Raw genomic sequence first — 17632 nt, 5'->3', positions numbered from 1 at the left:
GTCGAACATAGGTCTCCCATAACTACGCCACAAAGTGCGATTCTGCGTCAGTTATATCCAGCGACACTCTGGAACATTCTTAACATCGTCACTCTGTTTAACAGGGGAGGGGCGATAGCGGTGACCGGAGACAATGGTGTTATCGGAGACTAGTAGCTGAATCTCGTGTAGATATCGTTGATTGTGAAGGACTCTCCTCTTCGCTGCTGCTCTCTTCTGAGTTGTCCAACACAGTCTGACACGCAAAGCTCTCTGTATCTTCTTTAAACAATTCATGTAGTGATCTCTAGCATCCTTGCAAACACGTTCTCGAAAACTGTGATAAAGTCCACCCTTTATCTCTATTGAAATTATGGTGACAGCTAATTTATATGGCTTCACAAACCTCGCGAGGAATAAACAGCTTTTCTCTTGCTAAGACTCGAGCCTTGTCAAAACGCATATAGTGCGTCGCCTCAAAGAACAAAGTTTGCTTTAATAACTTTAGTACTTCAGCGGATTTCCATGTTCCGGATTCTATCACAAAGTGAAACTCTGAGCGTAGCCCTATCCGTAGCTTGATGAACGACTTGTAGCATTCTCATACGACAAGCAGACTAGTTTTTACACTGTCATTTATAAATTTTATCAATACTTCATCATTCAAGACTCTAAGAATTATATGACAAAACTACATTTGCATTTGCATGCCATATTTCGATAGTTATAAATAAATTATACGGATAACTTGGGGATTAAGGAGCATCTAATATAAATGCAAATATATGTCTGAAGAGTTATAAGCCTGGTAACAGCTGATAATGGCCTTATACATAATATATATATTTACTTTATATTACACATAATAAGATGTGCGGAAATATATTATGAATATCGATTTAAAATGTCAACGTATTTGGGTAATGTTCTTTCTATATATATATATATATATATATATATATATATATATATATATATATATATATATATATATATATATATGCATTCACTATTGTGTTACGATCGGATGGGATGAAATATAATAAGAAGAGATGGATGCTATAGAGGATACAGTGGGGGAAAGAGATTGAGATCTAACAACCCCATTGCTAGTCATGCACGACGAGCTATGAGAATTGTCGATGATCCCATGCTTGCAAGCGGTATCGAACCCTTAAGTCTTAGGAGAGATTTTGCCTCATTCTGCGTGTTCTACCGCTTATACAACGGATTGTGCTCAGAGGAATTATTCAATATGATGCCTACGGCCACTTTCTATCATCGTACGGCTCGCCATCGACAGGGAGTTCGCCCTCATACCTTACAGCCTAAATGGTCGCGTACAACGCGGTTTTAGAGATGCTTTCTCCCACGAACACTCAGGTTATGGAATAAGCTCCCTGCCATGATTTTCCCAAGAGACTACAGCATGGGTTCTTCAAAAGGGGGTAAAGAGGTTTCTTCAGGGTCGGCAACGCGCGCGTAATACCTCTGGTATTGCAGGCGTTCATAGGCTACGGTAACCGCTTACCATCAGGTGGGCCGTATGCTTGTTTGCCACTTCAGTGGTATAAAAAAAATGCACCCTATCAGGTCGAGATCCATGTGGTTTCCCCTGAAAACAATCTTGATTAATTCTTTTATGAATTTTCACAATGAGCCAACTCACCTGCTTTCATCATCACATATCATCTCTCACTGGTGCCCCGTCAATATATACCGATAACGCACACTCCATTTTATTATCACCCATTTAAAAAAAGGTGATACAGTATATTCCAAGAGTGTTTTCGCAGTACTTGTAATAAATCAAGTTAACAATATCATTACATTTAAAAATAATAATAATAACATAGTAATTATTTCTTTATCTCATAAAATATTTAAGCAATAAAAACCAGCAGAGGCAAATATTACAAAAGTTATTTCTAATTTATTTGTCTGATATTTGAATACCAAATCCTCATTTGAATTTAAACTTATCTATTAAGGGTCTTCTTGAAATAATTATGGAACTTAAGATACCTAAGTTTTTATACAGGTTATTGGGATATTAATTTATTGTTGACTAGCTCTGTACGCTACTTCCTATGCGTGGGTTTCAAAAGTAGATAAATCAATGAAAAACTTTTAGATGAGAGTATTAAGAAGAAACAGGCGAGATTTTAAGTTACAAGAAATACGAGTATAATTGTTAAATGCGTATTCAATTTGGCGCAGTAATTTTTTCGTGATGCCGAAGTACACATACAGATAGACAGACAAAATTTATAAAAATATTATTTTGGCTTTTATTGCTCTTTTATTATAATTCCTCATATATTTTTTTCTTAAATATCTTCCATGTACACACACTGTCTACTTACAATTTTGTTATATTTATAAGTTAGTAAAATTAGAAGACAGACTTAATCAGAGAAAAAAACTACCCTTAATTCTTCTTTTTATTTAAAAGTTTCCTCTTATCGGCGCATCTAAATTATGTATCCTCTTCCAAATAGCTCTATCCCAGGCCATATCTTTGACCTCTCTATACGACATGACACCTAGTGTTTCCTTTATCTGTTTCCCTTAGTTTCAGACCTCAAAACAGTTCTTTGCCAGCCAAAAACACCGTAAACTTGTTCATAATTATCATGGGCGATTCAGTATACTTTGTTATATTCTCGATACTGTTCATAAATACAGGCGACAGTTATCTCTATCAGGTGGGCTGTTAGATTGTATGCCATTTTAGGTTGCATAAAAAAGATAATTATAACAAAATAAATGACTAAAAAAATGGCCCAAGTAATTAATGATGGAAAACAGATTAACATAAAATCTGAACACTCTAATTAACTATTACAGCAAGAAAAGTTATCATCGTAATAAATTAGAAATTTCCACATTAAAATTCAAAATTGTGTAATTAGGTCCGTATTCATTAAAACAATAATAATGTAGATTGCTTGGAAATTATATCGAAATCAGCATTCCATATTTTATCCCCAAGGGTCTGTGTAGACGAGTAACTTTTATAAGTGAAATTATCCTTGAAGTTTTACCACAAATATTGCTCGTGTAATCAGCCCACGTCTTATACGGTCTCGTATGCAATATGCGGTGTAATTTTTTATCATAGCCTTAACAACCTAAAATGTAAGTCTATACCTATAGGTATTTCTTCATTATAAAACCTCAAGTGACTTGCTTAGTCATATCTCTCTATAGACTTATTTACACTTACTACCTTTGACAGAGGGGTAAAAATGTTGGGACACTTGATACGACATGACGAACTTATAAACATTATAATAAAAGATAAAATACAATGAAAGAGGGAAAGAGGGAGACCAAGGTATAGTTACAGTAGGCAGATCAAGAAAGAAGTTGGTGTCGTGTCGTATCAAGAGGTGAAGAGACTCGTTGAAAATCGTAGTGAGTGGCAAGAGCTCCACCGACAGGAATGCAGCTCTTAAATAGGATAGATAGATTGACCTTTTATTCACATATCGCACATTTCTTTTTCATAGCTTTATTTTTATAATTATTAATTGCTTAACCCTATGTGGGTCGCTCGATTTTACTGAAATAAATCTTCATTCTCTCCACTTAATTAAATGCTGCAAGTAATTAAATGTCGCAGCTGCATATCACTGTTTGGTCTTAAATTAAGCTTTAATAGAGCCTAATTAAATTTTAATTTAGACTGTCAATATAAAATTGATATCAATTAAGTTAATTTAGCTTTTTCTGTGATTTATTCTTCTGATTTAAATACTGCAATATCCACTGTAAATACAAGTACAATATAAACTAAAGTGCGTCCAATTTTCTAGGTTATTCCGTATTTGCGGATTTCTGTATGTAATAGTATTAACGGTGACAATAGCCCAAATCCTTATCTTTGTAATATATAAGAAGCTTACAAGAAAAGTCTATTAGTGGTCAAGCAACTTCTATGGATATTAAGATATATTACGCCGGTGTTACAAATAAATACGAAAGAGACAAAGGTATAAATAAAACAATGGAAAATTCTCATCATTTATATTCGCTATAACGTTTTTGAAACATTTAATTTATAATTAACTACTATATAAATACAATTAAGAATACCTTTCTCTAAGATCACAACAACATTGAAAAGTTAATTATAAGTATTGTAAACACACGCTTTATCCATTTGGGGTAGGTAGAAACCATAGATCGTATTTTGCTCCTATTTTAAAATGCTTATGCTAAAATATTATTTACAATAAATAGAATACATTGCTATATTTACATCCTAGTCTCATCACTGATATAAGAACCAATAAATATTCCAATTTCTTACAATAAAACTATGTTTTATGGAACAAAAATATTTTTATATTAATTTAGTCTATAACTAATATATGGGGTAATAAAATACGAGTTGATGGAATTATTCTAGTTAATGCCGCGATCACAGAATTTTTAATACAATGAAGTTATGAAATTTGAAACTTTTGTGAAACATAAAATGCTTTGCCCTTTTAAATATTAGAAAATGATGAACTTAAATCGTTTTAGAAATAATTAATTCAATATGAAAATTTCAATAATTTATTGAGTGATTGAGTGAGTGCCAAATGTCTAATGGTAAATAAAATGTTTAATGTAGTCTGAAAGACTTTACACGTTCTCTTGTATCATATTTCGCAATTGGGAATCTATTATTGATACTTTTAAAATTAGTTTTAAAAATATTAATGCTTAACATATTACATGATTTTAATTACTTAATAAATACATTTTGTAATAATTGTAGACAATTCCAAATACTGGAACAGTGGCTTTGTTAAAGAAAATTCTTTCTTTTATTTCAATCAAAATATTTTTTTAATAGATCTCTCGAAAGAAAATAATATTTTTCTCTTTATACATAATTAAAGAATGTATCCCACAAAAAACACCGACTTCAATCGAGATAAAACGAGTTATTTTAATGTCAAATTTAAACTACTGAACCGACTTTGATAAAATCTCTATGGAACCAATCTATTAATATACTTTCAGATACAAAAAGAATCATTCAAGTCGATTTAGAACTGACGGAGTTATGAGGTAACAAACATGTAAAAATCGAACAGAATTGAGAACCTTCTACCTTTTGAAGTCGGTTGAAAATTACATGTCCACAGTCGATTACATGTTTTTACATCAATGTCGATAACAGTGATAGATGTTTAGCCAAGCAAAATGTCGCAAATAAGGCAAGGGTATTAAGTGATAGATAAATAATGAATTAAACGTGGAATTTTTCTCCACTACATACCATTTAATTTATCCTTGGAAAATTTCAAAAAAATAAATATGCTCACGACAATAATCCCTAACGAGGTAGTCAGAGACATTGTCAACTTTTGCCATTGTGGTGAACGTAATATATAGGTTGACATAAAAAATACCTTATTTAAATATATTGGATCATTCTTTTTATATTATATAAAATAATAGCACATTTTAACAAAAACACTAATTTTTTGGAATTTTTCTCTTTATGTGGAACAACCAACATAAAGAGAAAAATTCCGAAAATGGACTCAAATTTCAAGAACATAAATTAAAAAAATCTAAATGCATTAATATTGGGTTAAGTACTTATAATTTTTTTAAGTAACGTGTAAAAAAAATTCTATCTAAATAATAAATAATTGCAACCATAAATATGTTCATGGCTTACTTTCTGCACTTTGCGATTTCACAACCCTTAGTTCACCATATATAAACTATTTGGCTTAGCTTTTTAGGCAGATGTTTCTCAATACTCATCCACATAAGCCTTTAAGCTCCGTCAAAACCTCTTACAACTTATTGGTGGATGCCTAAAACTAGAGATGACTTCTTTACATTTGTTCCGTAGATCAGAATCACTCAAAAGATATCAAATTACAATTTTGATATATCAAGACGCTTTAACATACTCATTGCTTCGAATTAAAAATTTCGATGTTCAATACTTATAAAAGTATCACATTCGTAAATTGATTGATTTATAATTATAGAAGCAAAGGAATGTTGGAAGTGATGTTAATATCGTATTATATTTACTATATCAGTGAAACAGTTTGACTATTTTGTTTATCGATTAAACATCTACTGTAATTGTTAGAGTCATACATATTTTCTATACAAATTTCTAGATACAATTCTTCTAGCTAAACTTGTAATAAAATTACGATCTTACCTATTCAGCAGTATAGAATTTATACGATGTTTAAGTGAGCACACAATTTTATTAACAATTTTATCAACACCTAATAATCTAATATTGACACCAAAACATTGATAATTATTATTAAAAATTCTCTCATCTTTACCAGTTAAGTACATAGATTAATAAGTTAAACCTTGACCAGAATTATAATTCAATTATACTTAATTTAGTGAAAGGATGGCTTTTTTTTCTTATATTCTAAGTTTTAAGTTTTCATCTGCATCAATTAAACTATTTATGTAAATTTAAATTATACTTCTGATCATAATACTATCAAAGAAAAATATGCAGTCTATAATAAATTAAATAATTCAGTAACATTAGCTACTGGAAATACATTAAGTATAAAGTCACACTATTGAATCATTCAGTGTATCAGCCTTAGACAACAATGGTACACTGCTATAATCTTTCAAATGCTCATTTACTTTTTTAGAGCCATTATCAAAGGAACTAGCTGTCGGTATCTTTGCTATCCAATTATTATTACCTACCTTATTCGATTTATGATTTCCAACTGAATTCATTTGACAGTCCTTCAGTTTCACTTTTGGCTGTCCATGACTGACTGAGTTGTGATTCAACGAATTTACATTCAGTGATATGGAATTCGTTACACTTATTTTTTCTAGGTCCTCACTATTGTCTGTAATTCCATTAGCTACAGGCTCAAGTGGATCTGAATGCTGTCTCTGGATTTTAAGATTTTGCAATAGCGGTGTAGCTTCTTTTTCTAATTTCTCTAGTTTGCTAGTGTCATTTTGTTTTTGTAAGAATATGCCAGAGCCTCTTCTACTAGACGAACGGGACCCATGGTCTAATCGCTGTCTGAAAGGTGTTAAGTGTGACAGAGAACCACTCTCTGATGACTGTGTTTGGTGTTTGGTCAACGAAGGTTTTTCTTTAGGTGCATTTGGATCGACTTTTTCACCTAACAACCAATATGTGACTAGAATTCCTTTTCCCTGTAATAAATTGATTTAATTAATACATTTTAAATTACACAACCACATTGGTCTGAAATTTTGAACAAGCAAATTGATTAAAATTTCAATTACAATTAATTATGAATTCCAGTAACGGTATGAAAACATTACCATATTATTCACAAAGTTATTAAATTCATGACACGAATCAATTAATTCATCATTGTAATCGAGAACAGTCCTATTGTCAAAACAATAATCATTAGAACAGCAGTGAAATACAGTTGCAGACTCTGTAGAAACATCTCGAAAATATCTTTTCTAGCAAACACGTTTTATAAATCATGCATACCTTCATAGCTACTTCGCCCCGACACTCCAGATGGAACGTTCCGAACGTATCCAACAGAGCTTTTGTATCCGGAGATACATGAATTTTGAGAGCTTCACCATTCGACTCCATCCGAGATGCCGTGTTGACTGTGTCACCAAATAAACAGTATCGAGGCATCTTGAGACCAACGACGCCGGCAACACAGGGACCTAATGTCAAATGAATAGATGAAAAGTTAATGCAGACGTAAAAAAATCAACGTTGTCGTTTCTTTACTTGGCATGTATTTTAATCTAATGCAACATATTCATTGACATATTGAATAGGTTATGTAATAATAATATTTAACGCCTCTCTAATAACACATTCACTGTGTACGCACTATTACTTGTAGAATTTTATAGTAAATAGTTTGTTTTTTATTCTATTTGTGTTACAACTTTTTGATGAGCTATTCATATTCATGGTGCTATTCATTCTATGGTGCTACTCATGTCATAAAACAGATTTTTTTTTATATATATACAGCATCAAATGGCAAAATAGTTTACGGTCCACCTGATGGAAAATGTAACCTTTGTCTATGGACACGAACAGTATACACCAAGTGATGCCTATGATACTTCTTTTCTGTTGAGATTTCTGAGTACTAGGGTGTTATGTCTCCGTGACTATAATGTCACTGTGATATTCTCCTATTCCTCAAATCGAATACATATACATAATATAACCACGGTTCATTGGCAAGGCATACATGGTAGAAATACTATATATTTAATTAATAGTAAAGCAGAACTACCCATTCAAGTGACTTTTACAGACTCTCTCTCTCTCTCTCTGTCTCTCTCTCTGGTATACTCGTATAATAATTTTAATAATATAAACAACTTCGTTATTTAAAGTACGAGCAACTGTCAAAGTGCTGATAATGCTGTAAGTAACTATAACTTTACCAGAAAACTTTTGAAAGATTTCCCGTTAAAGTTACTTTAGCAAAACCAGAAAAGTTTGTTTGGATCCTTCTAAATGGATATTGATAGTTTCAACCCAAACAAACTTGTGTATAATCCTTTTAGCACGTTTTAGTAACATTAGAGATCCATCATGCAGTTTTAACATAGTCGTCAATTGTCCACTACCGAACATAGGTATGCCTCTATTGGGAAATTTTGCCAGTATTTGCCATGTTTGGCAATCGCAGCCAGGCCTTGGAGATGTTTTAAGAGGGACGCTGCTGCCCATCCATCGACCATCAATTTCCTTTAGTCGCTTTTTACAAAACCACGGGAAAGGAATGGGTGGCCCATTCTATGTCGGGGCCATACGGTATCATGTAGTTTTACATTAATTACTTGCCAGAACTTTGCTTACGTGAATCAGTATATATAACCTATTCAATATACTAAGTTTAATTCAAATCCCTAGTTTTTTCATAATTAAATATTCCATCTAACCATACATCCTCTAGCTTCAATACAAATATTCTCAATTATAATTTATTTTTTTATTTATTTAATAATTTATTGTACACGCTAATTATACACAAAAATATGACAGAGATAATCAAATGTATTGGTAAAAGGGATTTACAATAATAGTAGTTCTATACAAATTTAAAATCATTCGTACCTTTATTTATTTTTTTATACATAGGATCACCAACATAAGATACAGCGAAACATTTCAATACAATACACTGGTAGATTAGATCTAACTGTTCTTACATTTATAGGCAATCACAGCATGCTTTGTGTTTGATAAACATTAAAATGGAATTAAATTATTAAATGTCATTAAATAAATAAAGATATTAATAATATGAATAATAATATACTATAAATAATGAAACTTTACGTCTACTACTGCTCCTTTACTTTATGTGACTGTTCTGTCAATATAACTGAACTTTTTCCCAAAGAAATATGAGTCGAAAGACGACAAAGAACTTTAGAACTTCCCTTACTAATTTGACAGTTGGACGTGCCGTGTTAGTACAGAGACTCGTAAATAATAATAAATAATTTGTATAAATAAATGTGACTTATATGTAGACAGTTATACAAAATTTATTATATATATATATATATATATATATATATATATTATCTCAGATCTCTATTACCAAAATATATTTATAATTATTACCAAAATAATTTTCATATTTGTTCCATATAAACTTCATCAAAATAGGTCCCGTAATTTTTAAATCAAAACTGATTTTGCAACTATTTTTGTGTATTTTTTAAAATAATATCTACTTGTATTTTCAAGAAAAAATACGTATAATCATTGTAAAAAAACACTTGAGTTTCCTTACAATTTTTATTAAATACGTTTTTAAAAACTACACAAAAAAATCTTACGTGCGTCATTAATACATTTGTATTAAATATTTTATAGATCTTTGAGAATTCAAAGTCAAACCGGTCCAATATTGTATAAAAATAATAAGTCATAGGATTTTACAACGATCATATTTATACCACAAAGATGGTGAACAAGCATACAGCCCGTCTGATGGTAAACAGCCACTGTAGCCTATGGACGCTTGCATCACTAGGGGTATCACGTGTGCGTTGCTGACCCTGAAGTAACCTTAATATACCCTTTTTGAAGAACCCCATACTATAGTCTCCAGGAAAAACCTCAACAGGGGAGCTCATTCTACAGCCTGAGCGTTCGTGGAAGAAAATTTCTCTGAAACCGTACGAGACGATTTAGGCTCAAGCGTATAAGGATGAAATCCCTGTCGATGGCAAGCAGTGGGATGATAAAAGGTGGCTGTGGGCATCATTTCCGCAAGAATTCCGCAGAATACAATCCGCTATACAAGCAGCAGAACAAATAAAGAGAGTAAGTCTCACCTTAGACTTAAGGACTTGATACCGCCTGTGAATTTGATGATAAAAAACTAACGTTCACATTTATAATATTAGTGCGGATTTCTCTTATTATATAAATCCCTTCTGATAACATTTTATCTGTAGTAAAAGTCTCGAACTTATACTAACGCACTTTGACCTATAAGGCGCTTTTACGCATTGTCATGCCTTTCGCTTGGGCGATTATGGTTAAGAGCCATATGATGTCCTGGGACTAAGATAAATCTTCTATTTCTAGAAAAAAGATTCATTTAAGTCCTTACTAAATATGATGCATGCCATAAAATCTTTTCGTTCTTATCTCTGTCATATTCTTGATCTGCTAATTTTAGATAGTTTTAAGTTGTACCTATATACTATTAATATTTTATGTATATGTATATCATATTATGTTATGTATATAATACCCATAATACCACATAATACTCATACATATAAATGACGAGATGTTCCATACATATTTTAAATACACTATCGGAGTTTAATAGAACTGTCGTGACCACGACATGACACAATCCACGTCAAAACATAGGCATCCAAAAGCAGGTACCTAGGCACTACTTTAAAATATTTAAAATGTTTCATTACACACACATTATATCAAATATATTTTAATTTAGAACGAAAAGAATATAAGTCGATTTTTTTTTCAACAGTTTTTTTTTCTGTTCTACTACAAAAAGCAGTTTTTTTTTTAATCTGAAATGATGTGTATAACATGTTGAAGCATATAATATTCATTTCAAAAATTATGAAACCTGATTAAGAACTGGCGAAAACAGAATAATTCAGATGAATTGAATTGATTTTTATATTAAACTTATATACAAAGCTTTAAAAACAAACATTTAATAAAAAAATATTAGCCAAGTAAGTGCAACGAAATGTAAACGAATAAAACAAATTGACATTTTTAATTATATAGATTAATTTAATAGGGAGCCAACGCATTTTTTTTTTTAACGGTTTTTTATTTTTTTTTTTTTCACTTTTATACTTATATTTTCAAGAATAATACTTAGTGGAACACTAACGCAATGTTTTCTAAACTGTATGAACTAAATAAATACTTACCAGAATGCAAACCAATCCTCAGCTTGAGCTGATCGTGAGGTCTGTGCCTGATGCGGAACCTTCTCACAGCATCCAGCAGAGCCAGTGACATCCGCGCCACCTCACACGCGTGCCGTGTGCCGTTCCTCTCAGGAAGACCAGATACCACCATGTACGCATCACCTATTGTCTCCACCTATTGGAAAATTACAATAAAATTAATAAAAATTATTTTATGTATTATATAAAATAATAATGAATATAATGAAAAAAATACAGCTGATATACATTATGATATAAAATATTTATATGATGTGTATATATATGTATATGTATAAATAAACAGTAAAATTATAAATATTCCATTATTATACATACAGATATAATAATAATAGTGCACCTAGGGTTGCAGGCGTCAATAGGTTACAGTGTTGTATTGTATTGTATTGTATTGTAAAAAAAAAAAAATCTTTATTGTACATAATTCACATTAAATACTCATAAATGATTTAATATACAGTAATAGTTTAACGATTTTTTAAGAGCATAATAGAAGGAAAGATAGAGTATAAAAGAGGAAGAGGAAGACCGAGGATTAACTACATGGGACAGATAAAGGAGACACTAGGCGTCATGTCGTATAGGAAGATAAAGAATATGGCCTGGGATAGAGCTGGCTGGAGGAAGATGCATGAATTAGTTGCACCGACAAGAGGAAACTATTAAATGAAAAGAAAAATAGTTTATCATCAGAAATAGATATACATATACATACATATATATGTATAATCATTAAGAAAATGAGCAAAAGTTAAAAATATATTCACTCATATTTGATTAGACTCAAAATAAGGCTACAGCCTTATTAGTCTAATTTTCAGATTTAAATATAAATTTTCTGCAGTAAAATATTATAGCTTTCTATGAAATAATTATTAAAATTGATTGAGTAGTTTTTGAATTTATCCATTACAATGAAACAAATAATTCCTCTTTATATGTATAGAAGTATAGATTAATTATTTTTTTATCTATCTATCCGTATAGAGTTGGAGTCTATCGCAAGTATCTATGCAAAAAGATAGATTATTCTGTACAAAAGAAAATATTATTTTTGCTAAAATCTACATTACTCATAATAATAATAAGGAACGTATTTAAGATAAGGTAAGATGAGATACATCCGCGACAACTACAACTATCTTATTAATAAAGAATTTTCTCGTTGAAGATAGTAGCTTAATAACGCTTTGTATCATCTCGCTGCTGCAGCGATTTAGGTTTTAAGAGCTTTTAGGAAATGAAATCTTTTTGTCGCGCTAGAGACACCCTAATTCTTACTAATATTGCAAATGTGAATGTGAGTTTGTTTGTCTGTTATTTCTTAGCGACTTTGTAACTTTATCGATCGATATGAAATTCAGTGAAAATATGCCGGTCACGCAGATGAAATCAGGGGTTAAAATTAGTATTGTAATATTTATAATTACCATTTGGTAAGTTGTTTTTTTAATACTACGTTTATAGTATAAATTATGTTATACACCATCATATATTTATAAATTTAAATATATATTTTCGTAATATAATTGCATATTGTTTGCACTGCCATATTTTTAAACAAACATATGTTTGTTACTGTTTTGCTATTTTCTTTCAAATTGAAAAATTTGTGCAAAACAGAAATGACAACAATTCTACAGCTAAAATAATTTTGTAAGATATTTGAGATTTCTTATGACCAAGTAAGTAATTCTTTACTGATTACAAAACATTACTAATGGATCTAATATTAATTAAGCTAAGCTTAAAAAGAATTAAGCTAAGCTTCATATCAGATGGATTTTAATAAGCTTAGCAAATTTTGTTTAGCATTGGGCTACGTTCATCACAACACTCGTAGCAACCATCGACCAAATTTCTAAAAAGACTTTGATTACCTCAACTGGATTCGTCAAATTTATTTTAAAAAGTTTCTCATTTGAAAAGAATTTAATAACAACTGCGTTTCTTGACCGTTCTTCTTTATTAAAATTGCGCTCCGAATAGGCGGAAGAATCATAAAAAATGACTATTCAAATATGCTTAAATTTAAGTTTATTTGAATAAAAATATTAATTTATTTTTTCTTTCTACCTTATCACAAAAAAAATTTAAAAAAAACTGCTATTTAAACAGATTTTGATAAAATTCAGTCTAAGTGATTAAATATTGTTTGTTTATTTATTTATTTCCAAGAAACATAGTAAGTGTATAGATGTTAACAATAGGTATAATATATATATCCTCATATTTCGCCATAATTAAGTATGCAAAATTTAAAACTTCAGAAGTATAAATGTTATATTTAATTAACAATGTCATTAAAACAATTAGTAATATTACAGAAAATACAATATATCAAATACTTTGAACACTTGTTAACAAAAAAGTAATGTCACTGTCAAATCATGGACATAACAGCTGCATTGTAAAACGATAGGTAATTCAAACTTTAGTCGATGTAATAATGTATATTTATAAATTTATTTAATAAAATTTATTACTTTAAGTACCTTTTATTTTTAATATATCAGACTATATAATAAGAGGTATATACATGTATTGATCATCTGTCTTTATAAAGTTTTGATAAGACAGTTTGTAAACCGTCTTGTGAAATATTCAAAAAAATATTAAATGTATTTAATAATACTTACTTTGTAAACGTCATAGTTTTCAACAATCGAATCGAAACACGTGTACAAATCGTTAAGTAGATCGACAACTTGCATCGGCGTGGAGGACGCAGAGAGAGCCGTGAAGCCGACAATATCGGAGAAGTAGATGGTGACCTGTTCGAACGTCTCGGCTACAACTGAGAGGCCGTTGATCAGTTGAGATGCCACAGACCTGGATGTGACAAAATTATTATTAAAAAATATATAATTCACACAAAGTAGACGACGACAAAGTAGATGACGGAGCAACATCTTCAGGTTCCTCCGTCATTTTATTGCTTGTATGTACATATATAATAAATATAATAGCTGCGAAAAATAATAATCTGTTTCGAATTCTATCACTTATTTACTAAGTTAATCCACTACAAAAGCAACAAAATTATACTAATTAATCAATGAAGCATACTGGTTACATATTCGTTAACTTACTTTGGTAACAACTGGTACAATAACTCTTCGCATTTCTTCTTCTCTTCCAAATAGTCTTGGGTACGTTCATCTACTAAGAACTCTAAATTATTTGCATATTGTTCCATACGTGAAAGCAAATTATCCAAAATATTACTACTTTCTTGAGTCCTGTTGACAATAATATCGTTCTTTAGAATTTTCTCGTAAACTTGTTATAACACAGAAGTGTTTTTAAATATATTTTATATACTAGCAAAACATATTATGTATTTGATGACAGTAATTAATAAAGAAAAAACAAGAAAATCTAATAAGCGCCACCAGGAAAAATCTCTTAAACTTATTACTAAAAAAAATATAATAAAATGAATACGAAGAAAATAAAAGTATATATTATGCTTGTGAAATAAAAAATAACACCGTGTACTATAAAAATAAAAACTACAAAATTATGACTAGAGGAATGAATGAATTAAAACTCTTCATTTGTTCAAAGAATTATACGGATTATAAAGATTAATTTTATATATATAAAATGTATCTTTATAATCCTTATAATGTATAATTTATAATGTATAATTATATATATATATATATATATATATAAAGAAATATTAAAAAAATTATAAAAATTTCTATAAACTAATTTAATATGTATAAATAATGATTACTACTTTCAATCCAGTGGACTGTCAGTTTATTCGAAAAAAAAACGACAATATTTACCAAAGGAATGATATATAAATGGTACAATAAAAAGTTTCATTCATTCATTCACAAAACATAACGAGTTAAAGCTAATGAACATAAATTAATGAAATGTAAATAAAATAATACACTAAATAAATTGGCATGATACCTTATATATATATAAAAAATACCTACAATATAAATTTATAAAGGGATCAGATTTCAAAAGTAAATTGACCGTAAAGGTCACAAAATTTCAGGTATCTTGTCCGACAAAGTGACTGGATACACAGCAACCGCAGATTTGTGTAATTTAAAACTTTTGCGTACAATGCGGTTTCCCATAATGAAACGTATAAAGTTAGAATTTGGGTAATTTGACTCGTAAAAGGAATCGAATGAAAATAGCAAAGGTATAAAGTATTCCAATATTCGACGAGTTTTTTATTTCCAATATTCTGCGAGGTCTGATTGAGGTAATAGTTTCTGAAATAGATACCGAGGTTAATTCAAATTCATTTAACAATTACAGTCATAAAGAAACACCACTTCCATGGTAATTTTAAACGAAAAAGCTATTATATGGCCATAAATTCTGAATTCGCCATTAAGCCAGGGTGAATGTAAAGAATTTTCTTATTTATTTTAATTTATCACCCGAAGTAACTTAAGATTAATGCGTTGCAAATATTTGGAGAAATTCCTTCAGACTCTTTGATACATGGGAATTCTTAGAGTGAAATTAATATTTGAAGATAAAGATATTTAAATAAATAATATTTAGATGATATTTATGTATTTTGTAAATTGTAGAAAATTTATGTTTTTACTTAATAATTTATTTTAATTATTGATTTTAATACCTGTTAATTTTATTTTTTACTGTATAAATATTTAATTATTAAAAAATAAAATAGTGAATAGTTAGTGAATGAAAAAAAGCAAATGAATGGTCATGCTAAGTAATTGACCAAAATATAGGGGAAGAGATAAAATGTTAAATGAATAAATGTTAAAAAGCTTGAAATATTTCATTTTGTTAATTTGTTTTAAATAATTAATTATTTAATTATTAGTAATTTGACGGTTAACAATTAATACCTTCTGACATTTTAAAAATAGTTTTAAATTTTATTTTTCTTACATAAATATGTATTATGTTTTATATTTATATTTTTTATGTTTTATATAAAAGTAATTTTTAGATCAGTACCTATATACGGTAATGATATACAAATCAAGAGTATTTTACTCTTTGATTTCATCGTATTCTTACTGACATTTTAAATAAATATGTAAGTTTGTTTGTTTGTTGCGTGTTAGCGTCTTAATGGCCTAACTAGTCACAAAGAAATTTGGTATACATGTACTATATGGGATGGAGAAGGACATAGGCTACTATTATTCTGGTAAATCGAAATATCTATTTCAAAATAAAAATTGATTTGGAATAAATTTTTCAAGAAACATTTTTATAGCAGAATTAGTCGAATGCATTCCACAACCAGTATGAGCAGACATGTACATAAACATTACTTATTGAGGCGTCGGATCGCTATCTTAAGGTGAGCAAAGTCCGGTCGCTCCGCAGGGTCCTCAGCCCAACACTTCCTCATCAGTTCTGCGGCATCGTCAGCCTCGCACGATCGAAGATTGGTTACATTCGGTCGAATACCGCTTCCTATTACGGTGTCAACAATTTCTGTGGAATTAAATTATAATATATAGATATAAAATTTAATGAAGGGTAACCGAGTTTTATTGAAATCAACACAAAAACACTGTGTAAATCAAATTAGTAATAAATTAAGACATTCAATTAATTGATACATTATGATTTGTACTATTCATTAGACATAAGTACACTACCTTATTGTCTAGTCAATTATTAGTTTATTTACATTTTCATTAAGTTCTATTGAAATATAGTTCTACAATATTCAAAATTTGAAAATTAATAGTGTATTATTATTATTTATATCTACAAATACACACCCATAGCTGAATTAGGTGATTTCCTTTTACTTAATACTTATTAAATGAAATCTATTGAAACTGACTATAATATTGTAAATTTAAAAATTAATAGTGTATTATTATTTTCTTTTACCACTACCAACAAATACCTACTGCTGAAGGTGATTTTCTTTAACTTAGTACTTATTAATTGATTTCTATTGAAACTGACTAAAATATTACAAATTTAAAAATTAATAGTGTATTATTATTATTATTTATTTATTACAACAAATACACACCTACTGCTGAATGAGGTGATTTTCTTTAACTTAGTATTTATTAATTGAAATCTATTGAATCTGACTATAATATTGTAAATTTGAATATAAATAGTGTATTATTATTTTCTTTTATCACTGTAAAGACACATCTACTGCTGAATGAAGTGATTT

The 17632-nt window shown here is 29.7% G+C and overlaps 1 protein-coding gene across 9 annotated transcripts in view; it reads right to left on the bottom strand.

Moving 5' to 3' along the window:
• Positions 1-3996: 3996 nt before the first annotated feature.
• Positions 3997-17632, bottom strand: part of LOC113512279 (atrial natriuretic peptide receptor 1) — a 369824-nt gene continuing 356188 nt past the window's right edge. For all 9 annotated transcript variants that reach the window (XM_052900317.1, XM_052900303.1, XM_052900323.1 and 6 more), the window contains 6 exons: positions 16758-16923; positions 14550-14699; positions 14097-14289; positions 11419-11593; positions 7481-7671; positions 3997-7167 (listed from right to left, as the gene is read on the bottom strand). In XM_052900317.1, the coding sequence (XP_052756277.1) occupies positions 6553-7167; positions 7481-7671; positions 11419-11593; positions 14097-14289; positions 14550-14699; positions 16758-16923 (1490 nt within the window). In that variant the 3' untranslated portion in view covers positions 3997-6552. The remainder of the gene's footprint in view (positions 7168-7480; positions 7672-11418; positions 11594-14096; positions 14290-14549; positions 14700-16757; positions 16924-17632) is intronic.

This window comes from Galleria mellonella, unplaced genomic scaffold (assembly GCF_026898425.1).
Source record: "Galleria mellonella isolate WM207_F2 unplaced genomic scaffold, CSIRO_AGI_GalMel_v1 utg1267, whole genome shotgun sequence".
Lineage (NCBI taxonomy): Eukaryota > Metazoa > Arthropoda > Insecta > Lepidoptera > Pyralidae > Galleria > Galleria mellonella.
The sequence above is the reverse complement of the archived record's forward strand: the minus strand, read 5'-3'. Positions and strand labels throughout refer to the sequence as shown.